Source organism: Cryptomeria japonica, chromosome 2 (genome assembly GCF_030272615.1).
Source record: "Cryptomeria japonica chromosome 2, Sugi_1.0, whole genome shotgun sequence".
In the NCBI taxonomy this organism is placed as follows: Eukaryota; Viridiplantae; Streptophyta; class Pinopsida; order Cupressales; family Cupressaceae; genus Cryptomeria; species Cryptomeria japonica.
The window spans coordinates 558,602,224-558,625,887 of NC_081406.1; the positions used below are offsets into that span (position 1 = coordinate 558,602,224).

The 23,664-nt window shown below is 37.4% G+C and overlaps 1 protein-coding gene across 2 annotated transcripts in view; it reads left to right on the forward strand.

Moving 5' to 3' along the window:
• The first annotated feature begins 3,958 nt into the window (after positions 1-3,958).
• The window catches only part of LOC131038042 (nicastrin), a 160,143-nt gene continuing 140,437 nt past the window's right edge, over positions 3,959-23,664 (forward strand). Inside the window, exon 1 of one of the 2 annotated variants that reach the window (XM_057970325.2) lies at positions 3,959-4,124. In XM_057970325.2, coding sequence (XP_057826308.2) covers positions 4,061-4,124 — 64 coding nt within the window. In that variant the 5' untranslated portion in view covers positions 3,959-4,060. The remainder of the gene's footprint in view (positions 4,125-23,664) is intronic. The other variant, XM_057970324.2, reaches the window with a different exon arrangement.

Genomic DNA, 23,664 nt, shown 5'->3' on the forward strand with positions numbered 1-23,664 from the left:
CTTAATAATTTTTTTTTTATTCTTTGTATCTATAAAGTAGATAACAAATACATCACCCGAGTTTATGATTAGAAAATAGGTGTTATTGAAATCAAAGTACAAAATAAGAAAAAACTGTATATATTAGTAGTGGGAAGTGTCTAAGAGTATTGATAACAAATAAATGAAAAGGTGATTAAAAATAAATATTGTAAATCTAATATCTTTACACACCTTCTCTCCAATACCTCTTATGTTTAACTAAATTACAAGAAAATTTGATGCAATTGACAATAGCTATGAATCCAAAGAATAAGATGTTGCATAAGATAAAGTCCTTTGATTTAATGAGTTGTGTTTAGTTATGAGTTAGACAAAAATAAATTTATAGTAACCTCTGAGCTTCTATATTCATCTTTTGTCATAACCTCGAATGAGATATACATGAGTGACTTGAGATTTAAGTTATAAAGCTTTATATTGTAACATGAAATGAGAGATTAATAGAACTAACTACTATTAAGCTATCAAATCGCTAGAAAATACAAATATTTAACCTTAAATACATGGATTAAATCAATATATATTAAATTATCTTCATTATGCATTCATATAGAGTTAAAGAACCACATGGGGGACTTATTGACCGCAAAATTATAAACCATGTAATTTCTTGAGTGGTTTTTGATGTGAGATGATGAATCCAAAATGTTACCTCTAATACAATATATGTTGGAGATGCTAGAATTGTAGAGTCAATGATGTAGATAGTTTTTGTTCTTGATTTTAGTAACAAGTTGATTCACGTACATATTGCATCAATCATAATTGAATTTCATATACATTATTTTCCTAAAGATTTGTTGTTCTTATGAACCTCACAACAATTGATGTAAGGAAAAAATGATATATACAGTTAAACAAGTACAAAGCCTTTTAAATATAACATAATAGAAGAAATATTCAACTTGATTCTTCATTTCTATTGTGATGCTTGTGTTTATGACCCAAGTAATCAAATAGTTTATTGGTGGACATAATGAGTGCATTGTGAACACCTCATATCATATATAATAGTTCCTAAAGGCCTATATATTGATGGTAGAACTTATTCTCTATCAAATCTTAGAATCTTGTGATGCCATAAATAGTGCTTGGATTTAGCTTTTGGTGTTCTAAAGTCTTGAAGATGTCAAATTGACAGGCTTGAATATTAATACTCATATATTCTCGTAGAGCTTGTATAGTGCACCTTTCAATTTACAAGATTATTTTGTGCATCATAACTTAATAGGATTCTTGATTTTTTATTCACCACTTAAGAAAATTTTGCTTTTATGACCTTGCATAGATTGAAGAAATGAAAACCACGACAAAAACAAGTCTAAAAGGCATTATAGACTCCATTATTTTTACAAAATAAGATAACTGTGTACTTTCTTCCTTAAAGCTTCCTTTATACAAGGTGTAATATCAATGGAATTTCAATGGTGGATAAAGGAGAAAGATGTGAAGAAAAGTTAGTAGGATAATCAAATAAAGAAGAACTAGGTAGGAGAATGGATGATTCCATACCTTATATGTCCAAGATAAATGGATGAATATGCGCCTTGTACATCTAGGAATTTGTGTTCTTTCAAACGTATTTGTTAACTTTAATTTTACAATTTCTCACATTTTTTTTGACTTCCTATTATTTTTTTAGATGAAATTTAAGATCTTGATAGCTCACACAAGAATCATATTTACCAAGAACTAATTAAAGATTATCCATTACAAGAATTTATCCCTACAAAAACATAGACTAATAACTAAATTATTAAATATTCTTATAGTCTAAAATATTTACCATAAATTAATACTATTATATTTACAAATATAATTTATTTATGAGATGTATACATATCTAAATTCAAACTAATTATATAGTATTTGACTTTTAATAAGGATAATATAATCTCAATAAAAAATATACACAATTAAAAAATTATGATTTCAAATTGTAACAACAAATTTTAAATATTAAAATTTAAAAAAATATATAATTTAATTAAATTACTAACAAACAAATTAATCAAATACCAATTTTCAAAAAGAGTGAAATGATAAGAATTAATCACCTTTTCTAATATTTATTATTCTCAAAAATATAATTTAAGTAAACTTATTTAAAAGTGTTCATTGAAAAGAGTTCAAAATATTGAACATGTAGATTCATTCTAGAGAGTTTGAAGTGTGTGCATTACCACGTACAATAACATTTAAGCTTTTTTAAACAATTCTTATGTGGATGATAGAAATAAAGTTTAACCCCATAAAAAATATTTAAGAAATGAAGTAGGAGAGAGTGATCCTCCTCATCCTCTCCTTCAAATTATTTTTACTTGCTCTTTTTGAATAATATTTATTATTCTCAAAAATATAATTTAAGTAAACTTATTTAAAAGTGATCATTGAAAAGAGTTCAAAATATTGAACATGTAGATTCATTCTAGAGAGTTTGAAGTGTGTGCATTATCACGTACAATAACATTTAAGCTTTTTTAAACAATTCTTATGTGGATGATAGAAATAAAGTTTAGCCCCATAAAAAATATTTAAGAAATGAAGTAGGAGAAAGTGATCCTCCTCATCCTCTCCTTCAAATTATTTTTACTTGCTCTTTTTTTTTTTTGTTAAAGCATCTTCTCGTTGCAATCCATATGGAAGGCTTGGAAACAAGTCTATAACTTTACAAAATCCTTCTCTTTGATAAAATAGGCTTGATCAATACCATGGGCAACCATTGTCTAAAACTCACTATTTTTTTAAGAAAGGGGTGAAGCAATTTGTTGATATTTAGGACTTCAATTCCCTTTACTCGATCAACTAGCAAGGTTTCAAAAAAGATTTTAATTTAAATAATAGAGTCAAGGGGCATTTGGTTTTTGTTAAATCATTGGTTCTTATGAAACTTCTTGTGAAACTTTGCACATCTCTCCAATGCAACTTCTTCAAGGATTCGCTTTGGCTTAATATGTTTGTTTTTCTTTAAAGAAGATTTATTCTGAGCTGCCTTTGACAATGAAGTTAAATCCTAGTCTGAACAACATATGGAATTGTAGATTGAAAAACAAAATGAAGGAGTTTAAGTACCCAAATTTGGAAGTCCAGACAGAGGTAAATGCACAAAATTTGTCTTAAAAAGTATTGCATCACAAGCTACTTGTAGTTGATAAACTAAAATATTTGAAATTACCATCAACTAAGTGTCTTTCTTTGTCAATGTAGTGAAAGTTTAAAGTATATTATCTCGGATTGCTTTAGAGCAAAAAAAAGGAAAATTGTATTTATTCAAATCTTGACTGTTTTTGATCGCGCATTATGATGGAAGGAAGTAATTTTTGGTTTTAGCCTTCAAAAGAATGTGATTGTAGATTCCATGAGGTAGTGCATTATGTTCCACATATGGAAAAGTACATGCCAAGCAATATATTTTTAATCATATTTTGCATCAGGAAGTAGATATTTTAAAGTTTTACTCTTACGTCATGTACCAATTCATCTTTTTATGTTCTTAGTTGAAGAAGGGACACAAAGAAGATACTAGAACAAACACCAGTTTATGCAACTTCATGAAGGAGAGATTAAATGTGCTAGACAACTACAAATATTTTTAATTTTCAAACTTAACATGCAATCCCTATTTATTTCCGTTGCAATCTTTTAGCTTTGATCAATACAAAAAAATTGCATAATTATATAACGGCTTTCTATTGTCTTTAAAATCTATATAAACTTTTAAATTTTTTTTTTTATTTCACTTCTTTTATGCAAAATAATATATTATATTTTTATATAATATAATATAAAGTTATACCTTTAATCATTAAAAATGCACAACGTAGGACTTTATGTTGTTTTTTCAAAAAATGTAAAAAGGGAAGAGAAGATAGCGAACTTAAAATAAAAAAAATATTTTTATAAAAATAAAAATTGCCTCAAAGCTGACCCATTTTCTGAGAAGAGACTGGCATAAGAAATGGGCGAGAGAGCAGGGGCTTGATTGCGAGTAAGCGAACTCAAAAGAATTGTCCCGGCAATGGCTTTGCATTTCGTGTATGTCTGTGTGACCGTGCTCTTTCCTCTGGCTTTGGCAATCGGCGGTAACGTTATATACCTTATCACTTATTTTCTGTAGGGTTGATCGGATGCATGAATTTTATGTACATGGAAGTTGTTTCATTCTAGAATTGCTGGAAATGTCTAATCTTTGGCAATTCGTGCTAAATTTGATGGTGATACCTTTGAAATTTTGGAATTACACGCGACTGCGAGGATTGCCTAACTAGAAATTGTCTGTCCTCTTAAATTATTCGGAAATATGTCGAGAATATGAGAGAAATCTTCAAAAACCATATGCATAGGAAACAACGTATATGATTAGCTGGCAGTGGTGGAGAAAATTAACCATGCTCTAATGAGCCTACCAAAAGGCCGCGTCACAAAGAGGGCCAGCAGTCCAGTGGTAGAGCATGGGAGGTCCTAGGCTGTTTTAGCTGGACTATGAAAAATAGCGGATATCATTTGCAAATAGCTTTAAAGGGCCTTAGACAAGCTAAAAGAAATCTATGCCAAAATATTTTCAAACCAGTTAATAGTGGAACCTGTGCGCAGCATTTTCCTTCTTTAGCCATTATGTTTTTACAGTGCCATAGAAAAAATTAAAAATAATGTTCGATTAATTAGCTTCATGCCGGAGTTGAACAGCTTTTTTTTTGCAGCCAATATGCAAGTTTTTCCATTCATTCATTCCTACCATTTTAAAACTTTTAGTTATTACAAATCGTGATAGGCTTTTCATTACCCGTTGTTCATAATTAAAGCACTATTAGTAATTGACCTAAGAAGGATATAAGACTTTTTGTATTCTGTGACGGTATCATCTCCTCTATAAGTGAATCTTGTTTGTGTTCAATTGTGATTAACCCCAAATACTTTGCCCTTACAGTTGACATCTTGGAGGAAGCATGAAAGGTTACATAGAAATATAAGAGATCGGAGAAATCCTCCTCAGCTCCTTGTCCTCATGAAGAGTTTGTAGAGGTGTTTATCTTTCGTCATGGTTAATAAATTGTGCATATTCTCGATCCATAAGGATCAGAGAAAAAACTAATATGACCAGTAAGATGAATTCAGGAATATATCAGCAACAAAGAATATTCAATTTCGCATACAGGGTGGAATTCCTGCTTGTACCAGCAGGAGGAGTTTAAAACCTCCCACAGTAGTTTTGAAGTTCACACTGCATATACTGGTGGTTTCAATATGTCTGGCGCGAAATGGGATTTTAAATGAAAGGATGACTTACACTCGAATTCTGGTTGAGAATCCTTCTAAGGCCTGAGGGGGCACTAAAAAATAAGGGTGGAGAGTATGTTTTTGGTCATTCAAGGCAAGATGGAACGCTCTATTGATCTAGGAAGGAGAATTCAGCTGTTTTTAGTTGTTTAGAAGCTTGATAAAGTAGTTAAGGAACAACCTTTAGACTAAAAATTCTGGTTGAGAATCCTTCTAAGGCCTAAGGGGGCACTAATAAATAAGGGTAGAGAGTATGTTTTGGATTATTGGAGGCAAGAGCGAGTGTTGTATTGATCTAGGAAGGAGAATTAGCTGTCTTAATTGTTTAGAAGCTTGACAAAGTAGTTAAGGAACAACCTGTGTTGTATCCACTATTTGTACCCTTTCTTTCAGTTAAGTAATATCAAGGTAGATGATCAATTGCTGCTACCAAGCTGGTTTTCCCCTTAAGGTGTTTCTAGGGTAAAATTATTGAGTTTTTGTGGTGCATTCTTTCACCTCAAGCATTTTAATTCTTCAATTTTCAACAACATTTCTCCCTCTTTCATGTAGTCATTTTTTTGGATAACTTAAGAGGGATTCTAGTGGGCCTTCACTCATAAAGAAAATACACAAAACACATTACAAGCTAGCATAGAACCAAAGGCCGAAGCCATACAAAATTATAGACCCACAAAAACTTAGTAAATGGAAATGGGACACAACAAAAAAGGGAAAACATCTATGATAGGAAACACACTTCCCAACCACCAACATGACTGACAATTTGTAGAAGAACTCAATCAAGGAATTGAAGTCACCCAAATAGTTTTTCCTTTTGCTGGTAGAACCATAATTTGCCTACCAAGGAAAATTAATAGTGTGGATCACCTCATTGTGTTGAACAGAATGAAGGGGGACACAATCAACCAACTATGAAGTGTAAGTGCTAGTGACCTTGAGTGCCCTTGGAATGGGTTACCAAAAGATTCAATAAGATGAAAAGCAAATTTGAGCAGAATGTTTGTAAATCCATGAGTTGATGATAAACTGCAACATTCCTCATTCAAGACTTGAACATCTCCCTTGGAAGTTGGCCCCTACAAGGCTTCTTATGTCAAAGAGGAAGGATTTTATGCAGCAAGTCTTAAGGAATGGTGAGTAGTACACTTAGAAAATCCTCTCAGATGAATGATCAATTGTGACTCTTCCCAAAATCACCAATCCTATAAAAAATGGCCTTTAGCCAACGTTTTGGACCAACAACATGGAGGAAGGCATCACGAGGTTTTTAGCCTTTCATACCATGTTTCATGAAGTCTAGGGCCGAGATGAGACCAAAACAAGCGACAACTAGAACAAAATGCCATAGAGAAGAAATGAAAAACATCACTAAACAACACCAAGATGGGACCATTTAAATCTTACACAATGACATACGGTAGTAACCCACGTGGCACCATCATATTAATATAACATCAACTACCGTTTATCAAATGACACACAAGGCAACCTATTTCTAATTAAAGCAACTGTAAGGTGAAACTATGGAAAATTAACATCCTTTGGAAGTCTAATAAAGCCAAGATATCAAAGAAGGGAATGACAAATGGAGCTTCCAAAACTCTTGATCTCAAAAAAATCAAAACAGTTACGGGGGAAATCCAATAAAATAACCTTTTCAGTTCTTTTTCACTCTTCTACATCTTTGCCACTAAAGTAGGAAAAGGTTCTAAGTCCACCACATTGTTAGCAAGCAGATCCGCTGCCTTATTACATTCTTGGAAACAGTGAGACAAGAAAATATCCTCAAAACCATCACAAATAGCAAGAGCTTCAGCCAATGATGATTTCGTTTCCAATTTGGGTAGTTCCTCCAAATTAAATCCTAAATAACTATTGAAGGGTCCTTCTAATATCAAATTTTGTCATGCCTCCGCCATGAAGGAGATATCAATACCTGAGGAAAAATCACCTTGCCTCAAGACTTCATGATTTTTCTAAAGTAGCGATCAGAAAGCATGATTACAAGATCAGCGATTAGTAGAAACAAACATACATTGGATAGCAATTGATTTGTTAATAAACTAGTGTTCCACGGGCGTTGGGGACGGGGGGACGGGGGGACGAGGGGGACGCGTTTCCGGGACGGGGGGACCAAGGGCCTAAATTTGGGGATGGCGGGGGGACGGCGGCGGGGGGGTGGCGGGGTGGTGGTGCTCATATATATACATATAGTACTTGAAAAACTAGTTTTGAAAAGATGTATAACAGTATAACAGTATAAGAATTAGATTTCAAATGAAACTATAGGAAATACCAAGATTACTTAGATTAGTGATACGTAACTAATTGCTAAAAGTAAATAAAATTTGACAAATGAAATTGTCAAATTGGAGATTTCTCATTTCTATCATATGAATATCGAAAAAGGAAAACGAAAAATATGAATATCTGATGCCATTGCAAAGTCTATAATAATAAAGATGATTACATGATTCATCATTACAATGAGTAGCCAAATACAAATACGTGTAGCAATAGCATTACAAAAGAGACGAGTCAAATACAAAATGACAAAACTGAAAAGTGAAACTGAAAACTCAAACTGTAGCTAATGGAGGCCTCTAATCATCTGCGAACTCCTCCTCACTGGAACTGCTGGACTCCTGAGGATCAAGGTCCCTCAAGCTCACACCAACTAGCCCTGCATCTGAAGTGGTAGGATCATCCTCATCAATCTGTGAAGGCTCCTCTGGCTCTACATCCCATCGTGCCGCTGGACTCTCCTTGTACATAAGTGTCTTGCGGTCAATGAGACGCAAAGCACTGTGTACAGCCACAAGCTTCTCTACTCTCTTAGAGGTAAGTCTGTTCCTCTTAAGAGAGTGGATGAAGCTATATGTAGACCAGTTCCTCTCAGCAGCTGAAGAACTGGAAACCTGGGATAGCAGACGGATGGCTAGAGTGGTGGTCAAAGATTTCGGGCCATGACAAGTCCACCACAAAAGTGGGTCCTCCTGTGCCATAGTGTCTATATCCATCTTTGCCGCATCTGAATAACCTCTAAGAGTGGCAAATCTTCCCCACTCAGTGCGCATTGTGCCGGCATCTCTGGAATCAAACATCTTCTCTATGCACCTAAAGAAACCCGCCTTCACCTCATCATCCTCAATCGGTGTCATTCTACCCGGTCTAGCCTTGTACCACTTAGGATTCAAGGCAAAGGCAGCCATATGCAAAGGAGTGTTCAATCAATCTTCTTCAAGTATTTCCTCCTCTTCAAGCTGCTGGAAAAAAAATCAGTTTTGCAAAATGAGAGTGAAATCCAAAATAAACATGCTTTTGTGTTGTTTTGGGGGGTAGGGTGGGGCCCACGTCCAATTAGGGTTACCCCTTAACCCCCCCCCAAAAGCACATGTTATAAAAAAACTTAAAAAAATAAACAAAACTGTCTTTTTTCGCGTGGGAACGCGGGAGACGCCTGGGCTTCTCCCTGTCCCTCGAGAGACGCCTGGACGTCTCTTGAGGGACGGGGAGACACCCAGGCGTCTCCCACGGAGACGCCCAGACGTCTCCACGTCTCCCTGGGAGACGCGGGGACGCGGGGACGTCTCCGCGTCCCGGCGGCGTTTGGGTGGCGGTGGCGGGACGGCGGGGGACGTCGCGTCCCCATCCCCGCGTCCCCGAGACGTCTCTGACGGGGGGACGCGCCCAAAAAGGGGGGGGACGCGTCCCCGTGGTTCACTGTAATAAACAGAGACAGCGATTGTAATATAAGCAAGCAGCGGTTTTAATTAAGGAAAGGAACTAAAGTTATGAGTTTAGGAACAGCGATCCTTTAGACAACAATTCTAGCATGAAGTGCTATAAAAAGAATCATTTGTGATAGCTAATAATTACGAAGAGGCATCAATAAGAAGACATGATCCCTTATGAAAGGGCAGCCACTTCCAAAGGATGCATATCTTCAAGGTTATGTTTATATATATATATAGAGAGAGAGAGAGAGAGAGAGAGAGAGAGAGAGAGAGAGAGAGAGAGAGAGAGAGAGAGAGAGAGAGCCATGAAACCGCTGACATTCTTTGATGTTTTGTCTTGGTCCTTTATATATATATATAGAGAGAGAGAGAGAGAGAGAGAGAGAGAGAGAGAGAGAGAGAGAGAGAGAGGGGGGGGGTCATGATGGGAGAAGGACCAAGACAAAACATTGAAGAACGTCGGCAGTTTCATAACAATGATCAGATGAGATCAGAATCTGTATTCATCAGCAGGCAGTGGCATTCTTGTTTATTGTGGTATGCATATGGATATATTTATATGTTTAATATGTTTGCCTGATATATGCAGCACTATAATGCACAATTCTTTACATATTAATATAGGATAATATATGTGGCCCATAATATCATATATATTAGACATAAGTAATAATATGGATTTCTAAATAGCAACAATCGATCATGGCAAGGTGAGGAAGGGAATACAAGGAGGGAAAACAGCTATAGGATTCCTCACTAGGCACACCACCTCATATGGATGGCAGAAGGCCACATGAGGCCAAGTGTAATGTCCCCATTTTGAAATAGAATTTAATAATCAATACTAATAATAAAATTACAATACAAAATAATAAATTTAAAATTGAAATTAAAATATAAAAGAATGAAATTAAAATAATTAAAATTTAGTTAAGGTTAACGAATGGTCAAAAGGCATGAAGTGAAAGTTGTGACTCCCTCAAACATGAGGTATAAGAAGGAGGAGAGAACTTCATTGGAGGGGGGAATTTTAATCTACAATCAGAAGTGCAGATCTGAATTAAGTAATAAGACAGCAATGAGGATAATGACCCTTTAAAGGGACATCTCTTTCCAAAGAGATGTGTCTCCTCAATGAGAGATGAAGGTATAAAGGGAGTAAGCAATTAAGATGAAGCGAGGGGAATAGAAATTTAGATAATGAGTTTAATACAGAAGGATGCAGGCATCAATCAAGGATTGGAATGAAGAGAGGAAGAAAGAAAGAAGCATATGGATTAAGGAAGGGTTAATGGAAGAAGAAAGGAATGGGCAGAAAATATGGAAGTGACTTTTAAGGACAGAAATGATGAAAGGTTGTGACCCTTGCAAAGGGAAGGCATGATGAATGAATGAATGAATTATTTTACTGACGTCCACGAGACTGATCAGTCTATGGGACCAAGAAATCACAGCCTAAACTCTCTTCATATTCCTTTCAATGTCAAATCTCCTACTATGTATCTTGACTCGAAAGCTAGCAGTCAGGTTGATCTTATCCTCGTCAAATAAACGATGCACGTTGTTGGTCTTCAAGTGATCTCATGCTGAGCATGGATATCATCATACGCTGTGCACTCAGTGAGAAAGTGCCATTTTGTCTCAATTGCACCCATCCTGCAGGAAACAAGCAAGTTCTCTCTTCCCATACCTCTTTGGGCCTTTTCCACCTACCCGTTTCACACCTGAGATGATGTGAACCTATCCTCAAGTGTGACACTAACAGCCTTGCCTTGCCTTTAATAACTGCCAATATGCTTTCTCTCCATGTTCCCAAGTTGTGTTAAACTCTTTGATGTAATACGCCTTTTTATGTCCAATGCGGTTAGTCCACATGGCAGTTTGAAACTTTTCTATGACAAACTTTTTTATTTCCTCACTGGTATTAGGACTTTCGTGCAGCTTGATGTTCCACTTGTTCAACCACTTTTTGTTTTGTTTCATCCAAGTTTTCTTCCTACGGTTAAGACCCTCTTCCATCGCAATTTTGGGCCATCGTTGGTTATCCATGTTTTCAACCTTCTTTAGATGACTTATTAACCGGTTTATCGCTGATGCCTCCAATGGAAAAGTACCTGCTTCCGCTAAAAGGATTTCATATGGTACTGATGTTTTAACTTGATATTTCATATGGTACTGATGAAGGAGTGTGACTTCTCCCTCGCAATTGAAGATATAAAGGAAAGGTGGTCTCATTTGAGGAGGGAAAAGAGAGAATGATTGGGAAAGAATATATTATTCTAAAAGGTAGCAACAAAGGGTGGTGACTCAATTCTAATGAAGGATGGTGACCCAAGTCTTGTGAAAGGTGGTGTCCCTTTCACCAATGAAGTATAAAGAGATCATTCCAATCATTATGAAGTGGCATCAATAAGGAGACATGATCCCTTATGAAAGGGCAGCCACTTCAAGGCGATGTTAAGATAGAGAGAGAAGGCCATGATTGGAGAAGGACCAATACAAAACATTAAAAAACGTCAGCAGTTTCATAACAACGATCAGATCAGATCAGAATTTGTATTAATCAGCAGGCAGTGACATTCTTGTTTATTGTGGTATGCATGGATATATATATGTTTAATATGTATGCCTGATATATGCATCTCTATAATGCACAATTCTTTACATATTAATATAGAATAATATATTTGGCACATAATATCATATATATTAGACATAAGTAATAATACGGATTTCTAAATAGCAACAATCAATCATGGCAAGGTGAGGAAGGGAATACAAGGAGGGAGAACGGTTATAGGATTCCTCACTAGGCACACCACCTCATATGGATGGGGGAAGGCCACATGAGGCCAAGAGGGATCATATATCCGTTCTTAGGCCCAAGGTAGAGGATCACTTTGGGCACCCTTGTTGGCATTGTGTTGTCATTGATGTCAACTGGTATGGGAGATGTATGTGCAGTGTTGTCATTGATGTCAACTGGTATTACTGTCATGGATGTCAACCGATAGCGTGTACAGTTGAGGCCAACCGGTATGCAAGCTAGTGTCACCGGTATACAAGTTGATGTTGGGACTGAAGAAACCGGTACCTGGTGAATAAGTGGGTGAACAAGTTAGTATATATGTTGGTACTAACCGTAAGATGATGACTGGTAAGACTGCAGAGTGAACATGCCACCGATATGCTAGTATGATGCCATCTAGCATGACTCCCACCGGTAAATGCTGCTGTCCCTGGAAGAAGAGAAGACTGAAGAAGGAATGTTGCCCGAGGATTGTAGGGAAATTGCATCTGCCCAATAACAGGGAAGTCACACCATTGGCCAGCAGATGACATAGATCCTCTCCCACCGATGATTGGCAGATTGTGAACCACGGTGTATCTACCTCCACCGACTGGATGATATGTGTGAGCCTCCAGCATGTGAGATCAGTGATGTGCACCTGATTAGCAGAGTAAGCAGATGAGCTACCAGAACAAACAAGGAGTGATGAGTTTGTCACTTTGACAAACCGGCTAAGAGGAGAACCTGTCAGATGAAGGAGAAGGAAAGATTCAGCTGCAGACAGAGACTGCAACTCGAATGCAGATGCAGATTGATGCAATGATAGTTGAAGACTGCCTGCATGATGTTATTATGCATGTTATCGACGTGAAGGCAGATGTAGTGTCCACCGATAAACAGGGCTACTGGAATGCAAGAAAGAGCACAAGTGAAAGGATCTCATCAGATGAAGATGAGCATGCTGATTTGCAAGGACAATGACCAGTCAATATGATACAACGACAACACAGAGATGAGAACCGGTATGTGTGATGACCGGGCTGACATGATCCACCGACACAAGGAAGGTGAAGGTTAACCGGTAAGGCAAGATATACCTGCAGGGTTAGAGTGTCGGTAGACAAAGATGGACCGGTAGTATGAACCATACACCAGTTGTGTGTTATTGGTCGGTGACCAAGTAGGACCGACATAGTGGGCCAAGGAGGATGCCGACAAAGGTGCCTAGTGGAGTCGAGGTGGCGAACACGCATGAAGTGGTAGATGGAGTGTGCACCGACGAGGTTGTTACAGAGTCTGTCAACATTAAATGCAGACCCCGTAAATCAAGGGATGTGTTGCAGTGGTGTGCGGCTCGAGGAAGGTCGAACAAAGGTGATTGATGGGATGCATCGATTGATGTAGAGTGTCCAGGTGCAGGTCGAAGTTGGTGATGCAAACCGCCGAACCATTTATGGTGATTGACCAAGTGCCAAGCTGACAAACTGTCCGTGTTTGCTAAGTATAGCAAACGTGCTTTGGAAGAAAGGAGACATGGTGGTGATTTCTGATTGCTTGCAGGTGGTCGATCTGTGGAAGGAGACTTGATTGGATTTGGTTTGCCTCGAGGTCGATGAAAGAACCCTAGCGCGCCAGAAGTTTGAATGTCGGTCATGGCGGGAAAACTCAGGTATAAATATGCCGATTCAAGACCGAAGGTGATTGATGATGCTGCCAGAAGATTAAGTGCTGGATGTTGAAGAGTGGAGTGTGGAAGAGCAACAGAGAGCCAGTCGGTCAGAGACTTCATCGAAGGTCATATAGACTGTGTGTTGGAGGTGCAACCGGTGAGAGGGTTTAATAGAGGCTTAATCGACAAAGTCAGAGAAACCGATAAACTACAAAGTGAGTTGCTGTGGTGTAAATCGGTAGTGTTAGAATTGGTAAGAAGGCAGCAGTAAGAGAACCGACGAGAGTGTCAGAGAAGATAAGACACAACAGAGGTTGAGCAAAGGAGATATCAGAACTGGCAAAGAGCAGAGTACCAGTAGAGAAGAAGCAGAGGCTGAACCAGTAAGGTTGCAACAGAGAGAAGGTGAGCAGAGAACCGACAGAGACTTGGATAGAGGTGAACCGATGGAGAGACATGTGTGAGAGTTACAAAGCTCATTTGTAACAAGGATATTACTTTTGTTTTAATATGTGATATTGTAATCACTGAGTTGGAGCTCGGTGCAGGGGTTGGTGCTCCTTGCGTTGGTGCCCTAAAGTAGGGGTGGTGCTCCTTGGGTTGGTGCCCTAAATGTTGTAACCAATGTTTTATTGTGAGGTTGGATTGGAGCAGTAGACTCCAACAACATTTCTCACTGAGGTTTTTCCCATGTTGGGTTTTCTTCGTACATCCGGTGTTATGTGATGTTTCTTTTGTGTGAGGTTGCATTTGTGTTGTCCTCCCTTATCTCATCGGTATGTTTACTTTGTGTTAGATTTGCCAACCGGTACACACACTTAGGATTAAAAGGTTAAAGTTTGGGAACTACTGATTCAGCCCCCCTCTCAGTGGCATCTTGTGTTCACCAACCCTATTGTAGTTTCTCCTCCAACCTCTACATTGATTGATTGTTGGGATGAATTCATGGGAGTCTCAATCATAGGAGGGTGAATAAAGCTGACATGATGAGGGAGAATGGCTATAGTATACCTCACTAGGTACACGACCTCAGATGGATGGTGGAAGGCCACATGAGGCCAAGAGGGATGGTCTATCCACTCTTGGGCCTAGGGTAGAGGATCGCTTTAGGCACCCTATCGTGTCTTCTTATTCGAGCCTCGTTATAATGGAACCCAAACAATGAATTAGATAGGTTATATGACTAAGATAATTATGAATATATGATCTTTAACTCTAGTAATGGTTAATCTTATGAATTGTATCTTCAATATTTTTTTAACATGATTGGAGGATCTCAACAATGATCTAACTTGCTTTACATCCATTGGGTAAAAGTTATATCTCTAACTATATTATGTTCCTTGTTTTATTGAATTTGTGATTCTAGGGCAAAGTATAGGGTAATAAAAAAGGGGGACATTACAATTGGTATCAGAGCTTCAGTCCCGCTAGCCTAAGGGATGAAAGACAGTGGATGCAACCTAGGCAGATGACTCAAAGAGCATTGGAAAGGGAAAGGGAGAAATTGCATGCACCCATAACCCTACTCAAAACCACACAATAAGTGAACAAATGGGAAACGATTTGAAGGCCTTCATGGAGCACAATGAACAAACAACTCAAGCCCTCATGGAGCAAAATGAGAGAACGACACAACTACTTCTCCAAGCCATCCAAAATATGAACGACAATAATCCTAGACAAGACAATGGGAGAGATGCCAACTCTAATCACTTTGAAAATAATAGAATCCCACTAAGGTCAACTGCAAGGGTAACTAGACCCCCCTTTATACCTAGAGAAGGGCCAACTAGAGAGGGAAGAGGAAATTAATGAACCAAATCATAACTTAGAAGAGCTTGCCGAATCATATTCAAGGCTCTACCTTGGAACTAGGAGACACATCCTATTTAGAGAATTTTGTGATGGAGGATCAAGAATTAAACCCTAGAAGGGAAAGGGGTCAACCTAACAAAATCTTACGTCACAAAGTAGGCAAATAACTCCTCCAAATTTTGATGGGTCAGGAAAGATCACCGCTCACTCATGGGTCCAAAAATTAGATACATATCTATCCCTTAACCCCATGATGGAGGAGGATACGATCAATTCGCCATCCTACATTTAGAGGTGGTTGCTCACGACTGGTGGCACCATGGTTTGATTACACAAGGCCACCAAAATATAATATCCTATGATGATTTCACCAATTCGTTTAGAGATTTGATAAAAAACACTCGGAGAGGTATTTCAAAGAATTAACCCAACTAAGGCAAGAAGGGATTGTGGAGGAGTATGTGATAGAATTCCAAAAGCTCTTTGTCATGGTTATCAAAATAACCAAAAAGACACTGACATACTTGTTTATTGAAGGTTTAATGGAATCTATTTGGGGCCTAGTAAGTTCCTATGATCCTACTACCCTTCAAGACGCAATCTTAAAAGCCCTACGTCTTGATACCACCAAAACAAAGGAAAGGGGCTACTCTAATGTAATGTCCCCGTTTTAACACATGTTGTATAAGGTTATCGTTAGCCTATTTCTCCATGGTTCCATAGGCTAACCAGGACATTTAAGGGATCTTGTGGATATTTGGCCTAGATAGTTTAAGTTGTAGACGATTCTAAGGTGTTTTGATGTGTTTTTGGGAAACTTACTATTTATATTAAGTAAGTTGGGCCAGGTCAAGATCATCAGTGGTTCATGAATAATATCCTGTCAATGGTTACTGATGATATTGAGTTGAGATTTTAATAATCATTTGTGATTATTAATTAATTTATCAATAAAGTTAAGTTATAAAGTTAAATAAAAATATTTAACTTTATTGATGTGGGAACTTAAGTTAAAAGGCAAAGTAATTTAAATATTAAAAGTTCCCTTTATTAAAGTATGTGGAGACATGAATGTTATAGGGGGAAAAGTATATCTTTTATCCCATGTTGGCTGGAAAGTGTGTGAGCTCTCCCAGGAAAGTTATAAAAGGTTCTTAAGAGCTCATTTATGGATATGCTTGGTTTGTTATTTTCTCTTGGAGAATTTGGGAGCTTTGGCTTTCGGTAGGTTTGAGGACGGAAACCCTCGAGCTTGGAGGCAGCGGACGGAAATCCATTGTCAGTTGGAGATATCATTTAGGTATCTCACTTGTGTTTCACATATCTGGAAATGAAGGTATTGCTATTGTAAGGTACCTTTTCTGTTTCTACTATTCATTTTGCTAGGGTTTGAATATTGTGAAGGAGTTTGGATGCCAAACTCGTTGAGCTGCACGTTGGACATTGCTGGGTGCTATAGTGCATGAACAGTGCATTAACAGTGCTGTGAATAGTGTTGCTACAGTGACACATCAGTTTGCTGTCCACAAGATTTTGATGATCTACTTGGCACTTCATTGACACATCTTGCATCTAGGGTTTCTGCGCCCTATTCCTAGGCTTGGACACATATCTTTGGAGGAGTTTGGGATTATTTTTAGCTATCATAATCATCAGACAAAGGGCAGAAAATATCAGACCTACATAAGGAGTTTCAAACATTATCTTCAGCCATTCATGTCATCAAATTGTGCCTAAAGGACACATTGAACTTCGGGTATGTTGATGATCCGTCTATGTAATGTATTTACATGATGTTGACACTTTTCTATAGGTTTTATATGTCTGAAAATTACTGTAATAAACTTGATAAACATTGTCCTCAGATCTGATATGATGATAATAAAGTGAAGTTGATAGTGAGAAATTGTTGTTTTGGTTTATACACTATGTGTTATCAATTCTGTATGTTTTTTTATGTTTGGCATTGTAAACATACATCAAACACAATCAAAACTCAGAAATCAGTCCTAAGAAGAATGCATGCCAAGTGTTTGACAAAATGTCAAACCACACAAATTGAAAAAATAAGTGCAGAAAGGATAGGGTTTCTTACATCTAAAAATGTGACATCAAAAGATAAACACTTCTATAGGAAGGACATGCATAAAAAACCATTTCTTTCTAGGGATGTGTGAGTAGAACTCCGAAGGAAAGGCCTATGCTATGATTGCAAGGGAAGATGGGAGTCTGGGGCTTTGGACATATGTGTAAGCAAAAAGAAATCCAAGAGAAAAGTTGTGTTTCAAGTGCAAAGAACCATGGACATTTGGACATAAATGGAACCGAAAGGACCTAAAAAGAAAGTACTTGTGTTACAAGTGCAAAGAGAATTGAGAAGAACACAACATATAGGAAACTTCCAACAAAGGAGCATGGGAGAAAGAAGAGAACCTTAATAAGAGAAGAAAGTGTGATGAGGAAGAACAAGGGACCATAGCCACTATCTCAAGAGTATCCAAACATCAATCCTTTTGAATTCAAAGCACTCTAAAAGGACAAAAGGTAATTGCCTTTGTGAATAGTGGGGCAACCCACAATTTTATTGATGAAAGACTAGTCACTAAAAGGAAATAGAAACAACAGATTTTAAGGGCTTTAAGGTAGCCTTGGCAAACAGATCCACAACTCAATGCACTAAGAAAATTCCACAACTAAAGACCACTTTGGGAAGTCATCCCATCCAAGATGATTTCTATGTTGAAAAATTAGATATTGATGTAATCTTGGTCACCCCATGGTTGCACTCCTTGGGACATATTTCCCTAGATTTCTCAAAATTGGAATTACGTTTCAAACATGATGGACAAGAAGTCCTTTTACGAGGACTATCCAATGGGTCATCAAGAATGATTTCATTCAGGAAGATGGAAAGGATCTTTAGACATGGTCAAAGGGAATGGGCTGCCCAATGTATGATCGGCGACAAATCCTCCTCCCAGGGAAAAAGTATTCACGTTGATATACAACCAATCTTAAAATAACTTAAGAAGGCATTCGGCAATATTCTTGTGGGTCTTCCTCCAAAGAGAGGCTTTGAGCACACCATTGAAACGGAGGAAGGGGCAAAAATTTTTATTACCACACCCTACTGCCACCCACAAAAGTATAAAGAAGAAATTGAGAGATGGGACATATCCAACCTAGCTCTAGCCCTTTTGCCTCATCAGTTGTGCTAGCTGTCCCAATTTTTGGATTTTCAAAAAATTGACAACCCCTATGAATTTTTACACAAAATGGGTCATTTTTGTCTCTAAGGCATGTTTTACGAGGTGCAAAACTCATATTTGATAGGGTCAAATCATCAGGGGGTGTCTTTGCCATTGTTGTCCAAGTTTTGGTGAGTTTTGGCCTTCATTTTCCTAGCTTTTTCTTCAATTTCGGGTTTCAGAGCAGTCAATGCAAGTAGAAGATTTTTGCTTGAAATTTGAGATTTTAAGGCTCTAGGGCACACTTCCCAAGGTAGAAAGTCAACATTTCTTGATGGTAAAGCAATCATGAGCTTATCTTCTATCTCTATGAAAGTTTTGGTTAGTTTTTGCCTTCATTTTGGTCACTTTCTGTGTAATTTCGGGTTTTAGAGAAGTCACTGCAAGTGGGGGTCTTTTGGATGTCATTACAATTAAACTCATTGCAAGTAAATGCACTTACTTGCAGTTGGATCTCCAAGACCCGATTACAAGTGGGTTCATTGTTTAAAATGATAAGTTTCAAGTCAAGTGGGGGTCTTTTTGTTGTGACAGCAAGTGGAGATCTTTTGGAGGTGTTTGCAAGTTAGACTTCTACTTGTAGTCGGCTCTCTAAGACCTGATTGCAAGTGGATTTTGTGCTTTTAAAAATGACTCTATGTTACTTGCAATCTCAGACTGGGAACCCAATGCATTTTAAATTCATATTTTAATAATGGCTTTGCTTGTTATTGGGGTGTCTTGGACCCGATTACAAGTATATGTTCATGCACTTGCAGTCGGGGGTTTCAAACCTGACTACAAGTAAATAAGAGGTTGCTTTACCCAAAGTCGCTTACCATTTGCATATTGTCTCTCCCATTGAAGCTCGTCATAAATAGTCTCTTGTATTCCATGTGCATTGCAAATGCAAGTGATGTGTTGTCTTCAAAATCGGATTTATAATGTGTTATTGCAAGTCATTCAGATTGCAAATACATGTGTCTTTCACTTGCAATTGGGTCTAGGAGACCTGACTACAAGTGTGTTTGACATATTCACTTCAAGTTACCCTCAAAGCGAAATCGGGTCTTGTTCTTACAACTGCAAGTTCAAATATAAAGACTTACTTGCAGTCGGGTCTTGGAGACCCGACTACAAGTAAAGCACATTGTTTTATCCCTCATACTTACTTGCAATCGGGTCTCCAAGACCCAACTGCAAGTACCAAAGTTGGTTTCTATCCTTTGGCTTGGCAAATTCATACCACTTGCAGTCATTTTCCTCCATTTCAAGATGCTTTCCACAAGGTCATTTCACATATTATCCATTTGAATCGGGTTTCAAGGAGAGGAGTGCAAGTTCATGATTGCAAGTAGAATGTATCATGCATCATAAGATTGGTTGCAGATTTTCTTCTTTCAAGTTTCAAGTTCAATTTGTTATCAAATCCCCAAGTTCTGATTTCAAGGGCAGATTATGAAGGCTTTCCCACAAGATTACAAGTGGAAATTTAAAAGCTTTCCTCCATATTGCACTTGTAGTCAGCCTCCCAGAACCCGAAATTGGTCCAAAAATGCACTAAAAAACACTTGAAAATGAGTCTCTAGCATGCAATTACAAGTGCAAACTTGTATTTTCTCATTACACATTTAAAACAGCATGTTCATTCTCCACATTTGCAAGTCAATGCTCTTGTTTTTCTACACGTTATGCGGTCCTCAAAACCTGAAATTCACTTGTGAGCCCAGTTTTGCATCAATTTATCTCTTCCCTTGTCAGTCTTGTTTGCACACACGATCTATCAAACCAACAAATCAAGGCATGGGCATTGTTTTATAACAATATCATCTTGAATAAGGTTTTATGGGTTCTTCATCAATGAACAAAAGAAGATGAGATACAACAACAATTCATGGATGCAAATTATAGAATGCTTTCAAGACAAAGATGGTCATGACATGAAAAGATGAAGGCAGCCCTTTCCCTCCTAAAGGAATGGTACTACCTCAAGCATGTGAAAGGATGAAGTTCGCTGGCCAAGGACACAAAGACTATCAAGGGTGCAAGTTCTTGTTTTGGTTCAAGATGTCATTTACCTCAATCGCAGTGTCTTGAAGCAGCATGAAGATCATCACAGACAAAGGATGATGTAGTTAGAGTCATTTCTTGTACACATAGAGTAGTTTCAATCATGCATTTGTAATTTTGTTTTGACAAATTACATGTAATGTCAAATTTTGTAATTGCAAGTGTCACTATACTTGCATTTTTGTAAAATGTAATTACATGTAAAGCAACTACAAGTTGAGTTCGATTAGGACTGTAGTTGGAATAAGTCATGGTGGTTGAGAGAATTTCTTAAGTTAGTTGGGATCCTCCCACCTTTTTCTCAAGGCTCCTCTCCTATAAATACTTGAGGGGGTCTATTGTAAACAATAGCTTTTGGCAATGCAACAAGACTCTGCCAGTTTGTATGTACACTCTAAGACTTTGAGCTTAGTTGTATATCAGATTGCAGTCAATTAAAAGAGGCAAATTGCTTTCAAACTTTGTGTTGATTCAAGGTGTTATGTGACGACATTATTTGGAGATTGATTGTGAGTTTTGAGGTGTTATATAAGAGAGATTCAAGCTCAATCTTGCAGACTTTGCGCTGCTTATTGCGTTTGGAGTTTTAGATTGGTTTTAAGATTTGATACTGCAGACTTTGAGCTGCTTGTCACGTTTGAAACTATTGCAGGACGCTCAAGCTAAGGGGGTAACTTGCTGACTTTGTGTTGCTTTTATTTTCTATGTTTGTGCATAAGAGGTGCATCATGTAGTTAGACTTTGAGCTGCTACTTATTGTGCTTGGTTACTAGAAAATCATCTAAAAAGGTTGATAGGAGAGTAGATAGTTGAAGACTTTGAGCTTTCTTTATGTTTTCCCGTCCCGGAGAAGCAACGAAGGACTTTGTGCCTTTATGGAAACTTTGCTTTTCTATTTAGTTTACTTCATTAATCATTTGTGCTTTCAACTGTGATTCTTTTCTGAAAGAAGAGAAAAGTAAGTGTCTTTTCTGAAAAAGGAGAACAAGACAGAGTTTCACCCAGATTTAGAATAGATTTAGAGTTAGAGTTAGAGTTAGAGTTTATTTTTGAATTGTTGAAGTAGAAAGCAAAGGGGGAGCCTTCCCTGAATTAGGAGAGTTTTATACTCACACACTGTGGCTGAAACCACAATTTTGTACATTCCCCAGGTGTACAAAATTTTCAACCAACACTAGCAAAAAAGAAAGATGACACACTGAGAATGTGCGTTGACTATAGAGCACTTAACAAAAAAAACATAAAAAATCGATACCCCATACCTAGGGTTGATGAGATAGTCAATGAACTACATGGAGCAATGTACTTCTCAAAAATTGATCCACGTTTTGGGTATCATCAAATAAGGGTAAGGAAAGAAGATGTCCCTAAAACAACCTTTGAATTCCATTTTGGACACTTTGAATTTCTTGTCCTACCATTTGGCCTAACAAATGCTCCTGCATCCTTGCAATCATGTATGAACCACATTTTTAGGAAACAACTAGGAAAATTTCTCATAGTCTTCTTCAATGATATCCTAGTCTATAGTTGAACTTGGGAGGAACATCTAAGACACATAGAAGAAGTATTGGAAATACTCAAGCAACAATTTCTATTTGCAAAACAATCAAAGTGTGAATTTGGGCTAGAAGAAATCTTATACCTAGGACACAAGATCAGTGTTCACGGGGTAAGTGTGGCTGAGGAGAAGATTGAAGCCATGACAAGATGGCCAAGACCTAGAACCCTCTCACACCTTAGAGGATTTTTTGGGCTTTGTAGCTACTCTGAAGGTTTGTCAAGGGATTTTGAAAATAAACAGCCCCATTGACTGACTTGACCAAGAAGGGTACTTTCACTTGGAATGAAAAGGCACAAGCAGCCTTTGAGTGACTAAAGGAAATCGTGAGTTCCTATCCTATCCTAGCAATCTCAAACTTTTCCTTACCATTTGAACTAGAATGTGATGAATCTGGGGAAGGCATTGAAGCTGTATTAATGCAAAACAAACATCCTGTAGAATTTGAAAGTAGAAAACTAAAAGAAGCAGAAAGAAACTATTCCATATATGACAAGGAAATGCTAGCAATCATGCACGCCTTGGCCAAATTCTGACAATTTTTAGTTTGTGGGAGATTCATTGTAAAAACCGATCACAATAGTCTAAGGTTTTTTCTAAACCAAAGAGATTTAAATGATAGACAATAAAAGTGGGTGAGTAAAATACAAGCTTACGGCTTTGATATTTGGCTGCCCCATCGCATAAGAATCTCTATATACACAGCCTGCCAGATTATACCATCATAATCGATGATTTATCTTAGGCATATTGTAATATTTTTCATGACCCGCTAGTCTTTCAAATTGCAGCAATGAGCGATTAATAAATCTAGAGAAGGAGATGACTATTAGATGTTAAACATGGTTAATGACTCTTCAAAGAAAGGGTGAGTATCTTTCAAAATAGTATTAAGAAGGCAACAATTGGTATAGTAGCGATTGGTATAAAGGAATGGACATGTTCCTTAGGGGAGAGCTATCCTTTATGAAGAATGGTGACTCCTCATCCCTTCGTGAGGAATGTAAAAAAGAGGGGTTTATTCACGAGGAACATCAAGAAGGAATGAAAAATAAGTAATCGGCCAACATCAAGAAATCAGAATAGAAATTGGAATAAATGTAATCTACATATAGGAGGAAAACAGAAATATAAGAAAGAAATCTAATAAGATCAGATATGCACATATATATCTGTATACATTCAGAAAATTGTCTTATTGATAAGACTTCACAATTTTCTATGATCAGTCAACATCCATTTCCAACACCTACAACAATCAATAAGAGAACACAACATCCAGATCGGGAAAAGACTAGTGTGAGCAGCAATTATGTGTCAAGATCAGGCCTCTTAACAGATCTGATTTAGATCTATTATACCAAAACAGCTAATAGCCTTAATAACTGCCTTTGTGGTATATATTTAGCCTATGCACTATTAATTAGCAATTAATGATACAATCTCTCATACATATGCTGAATATTAAA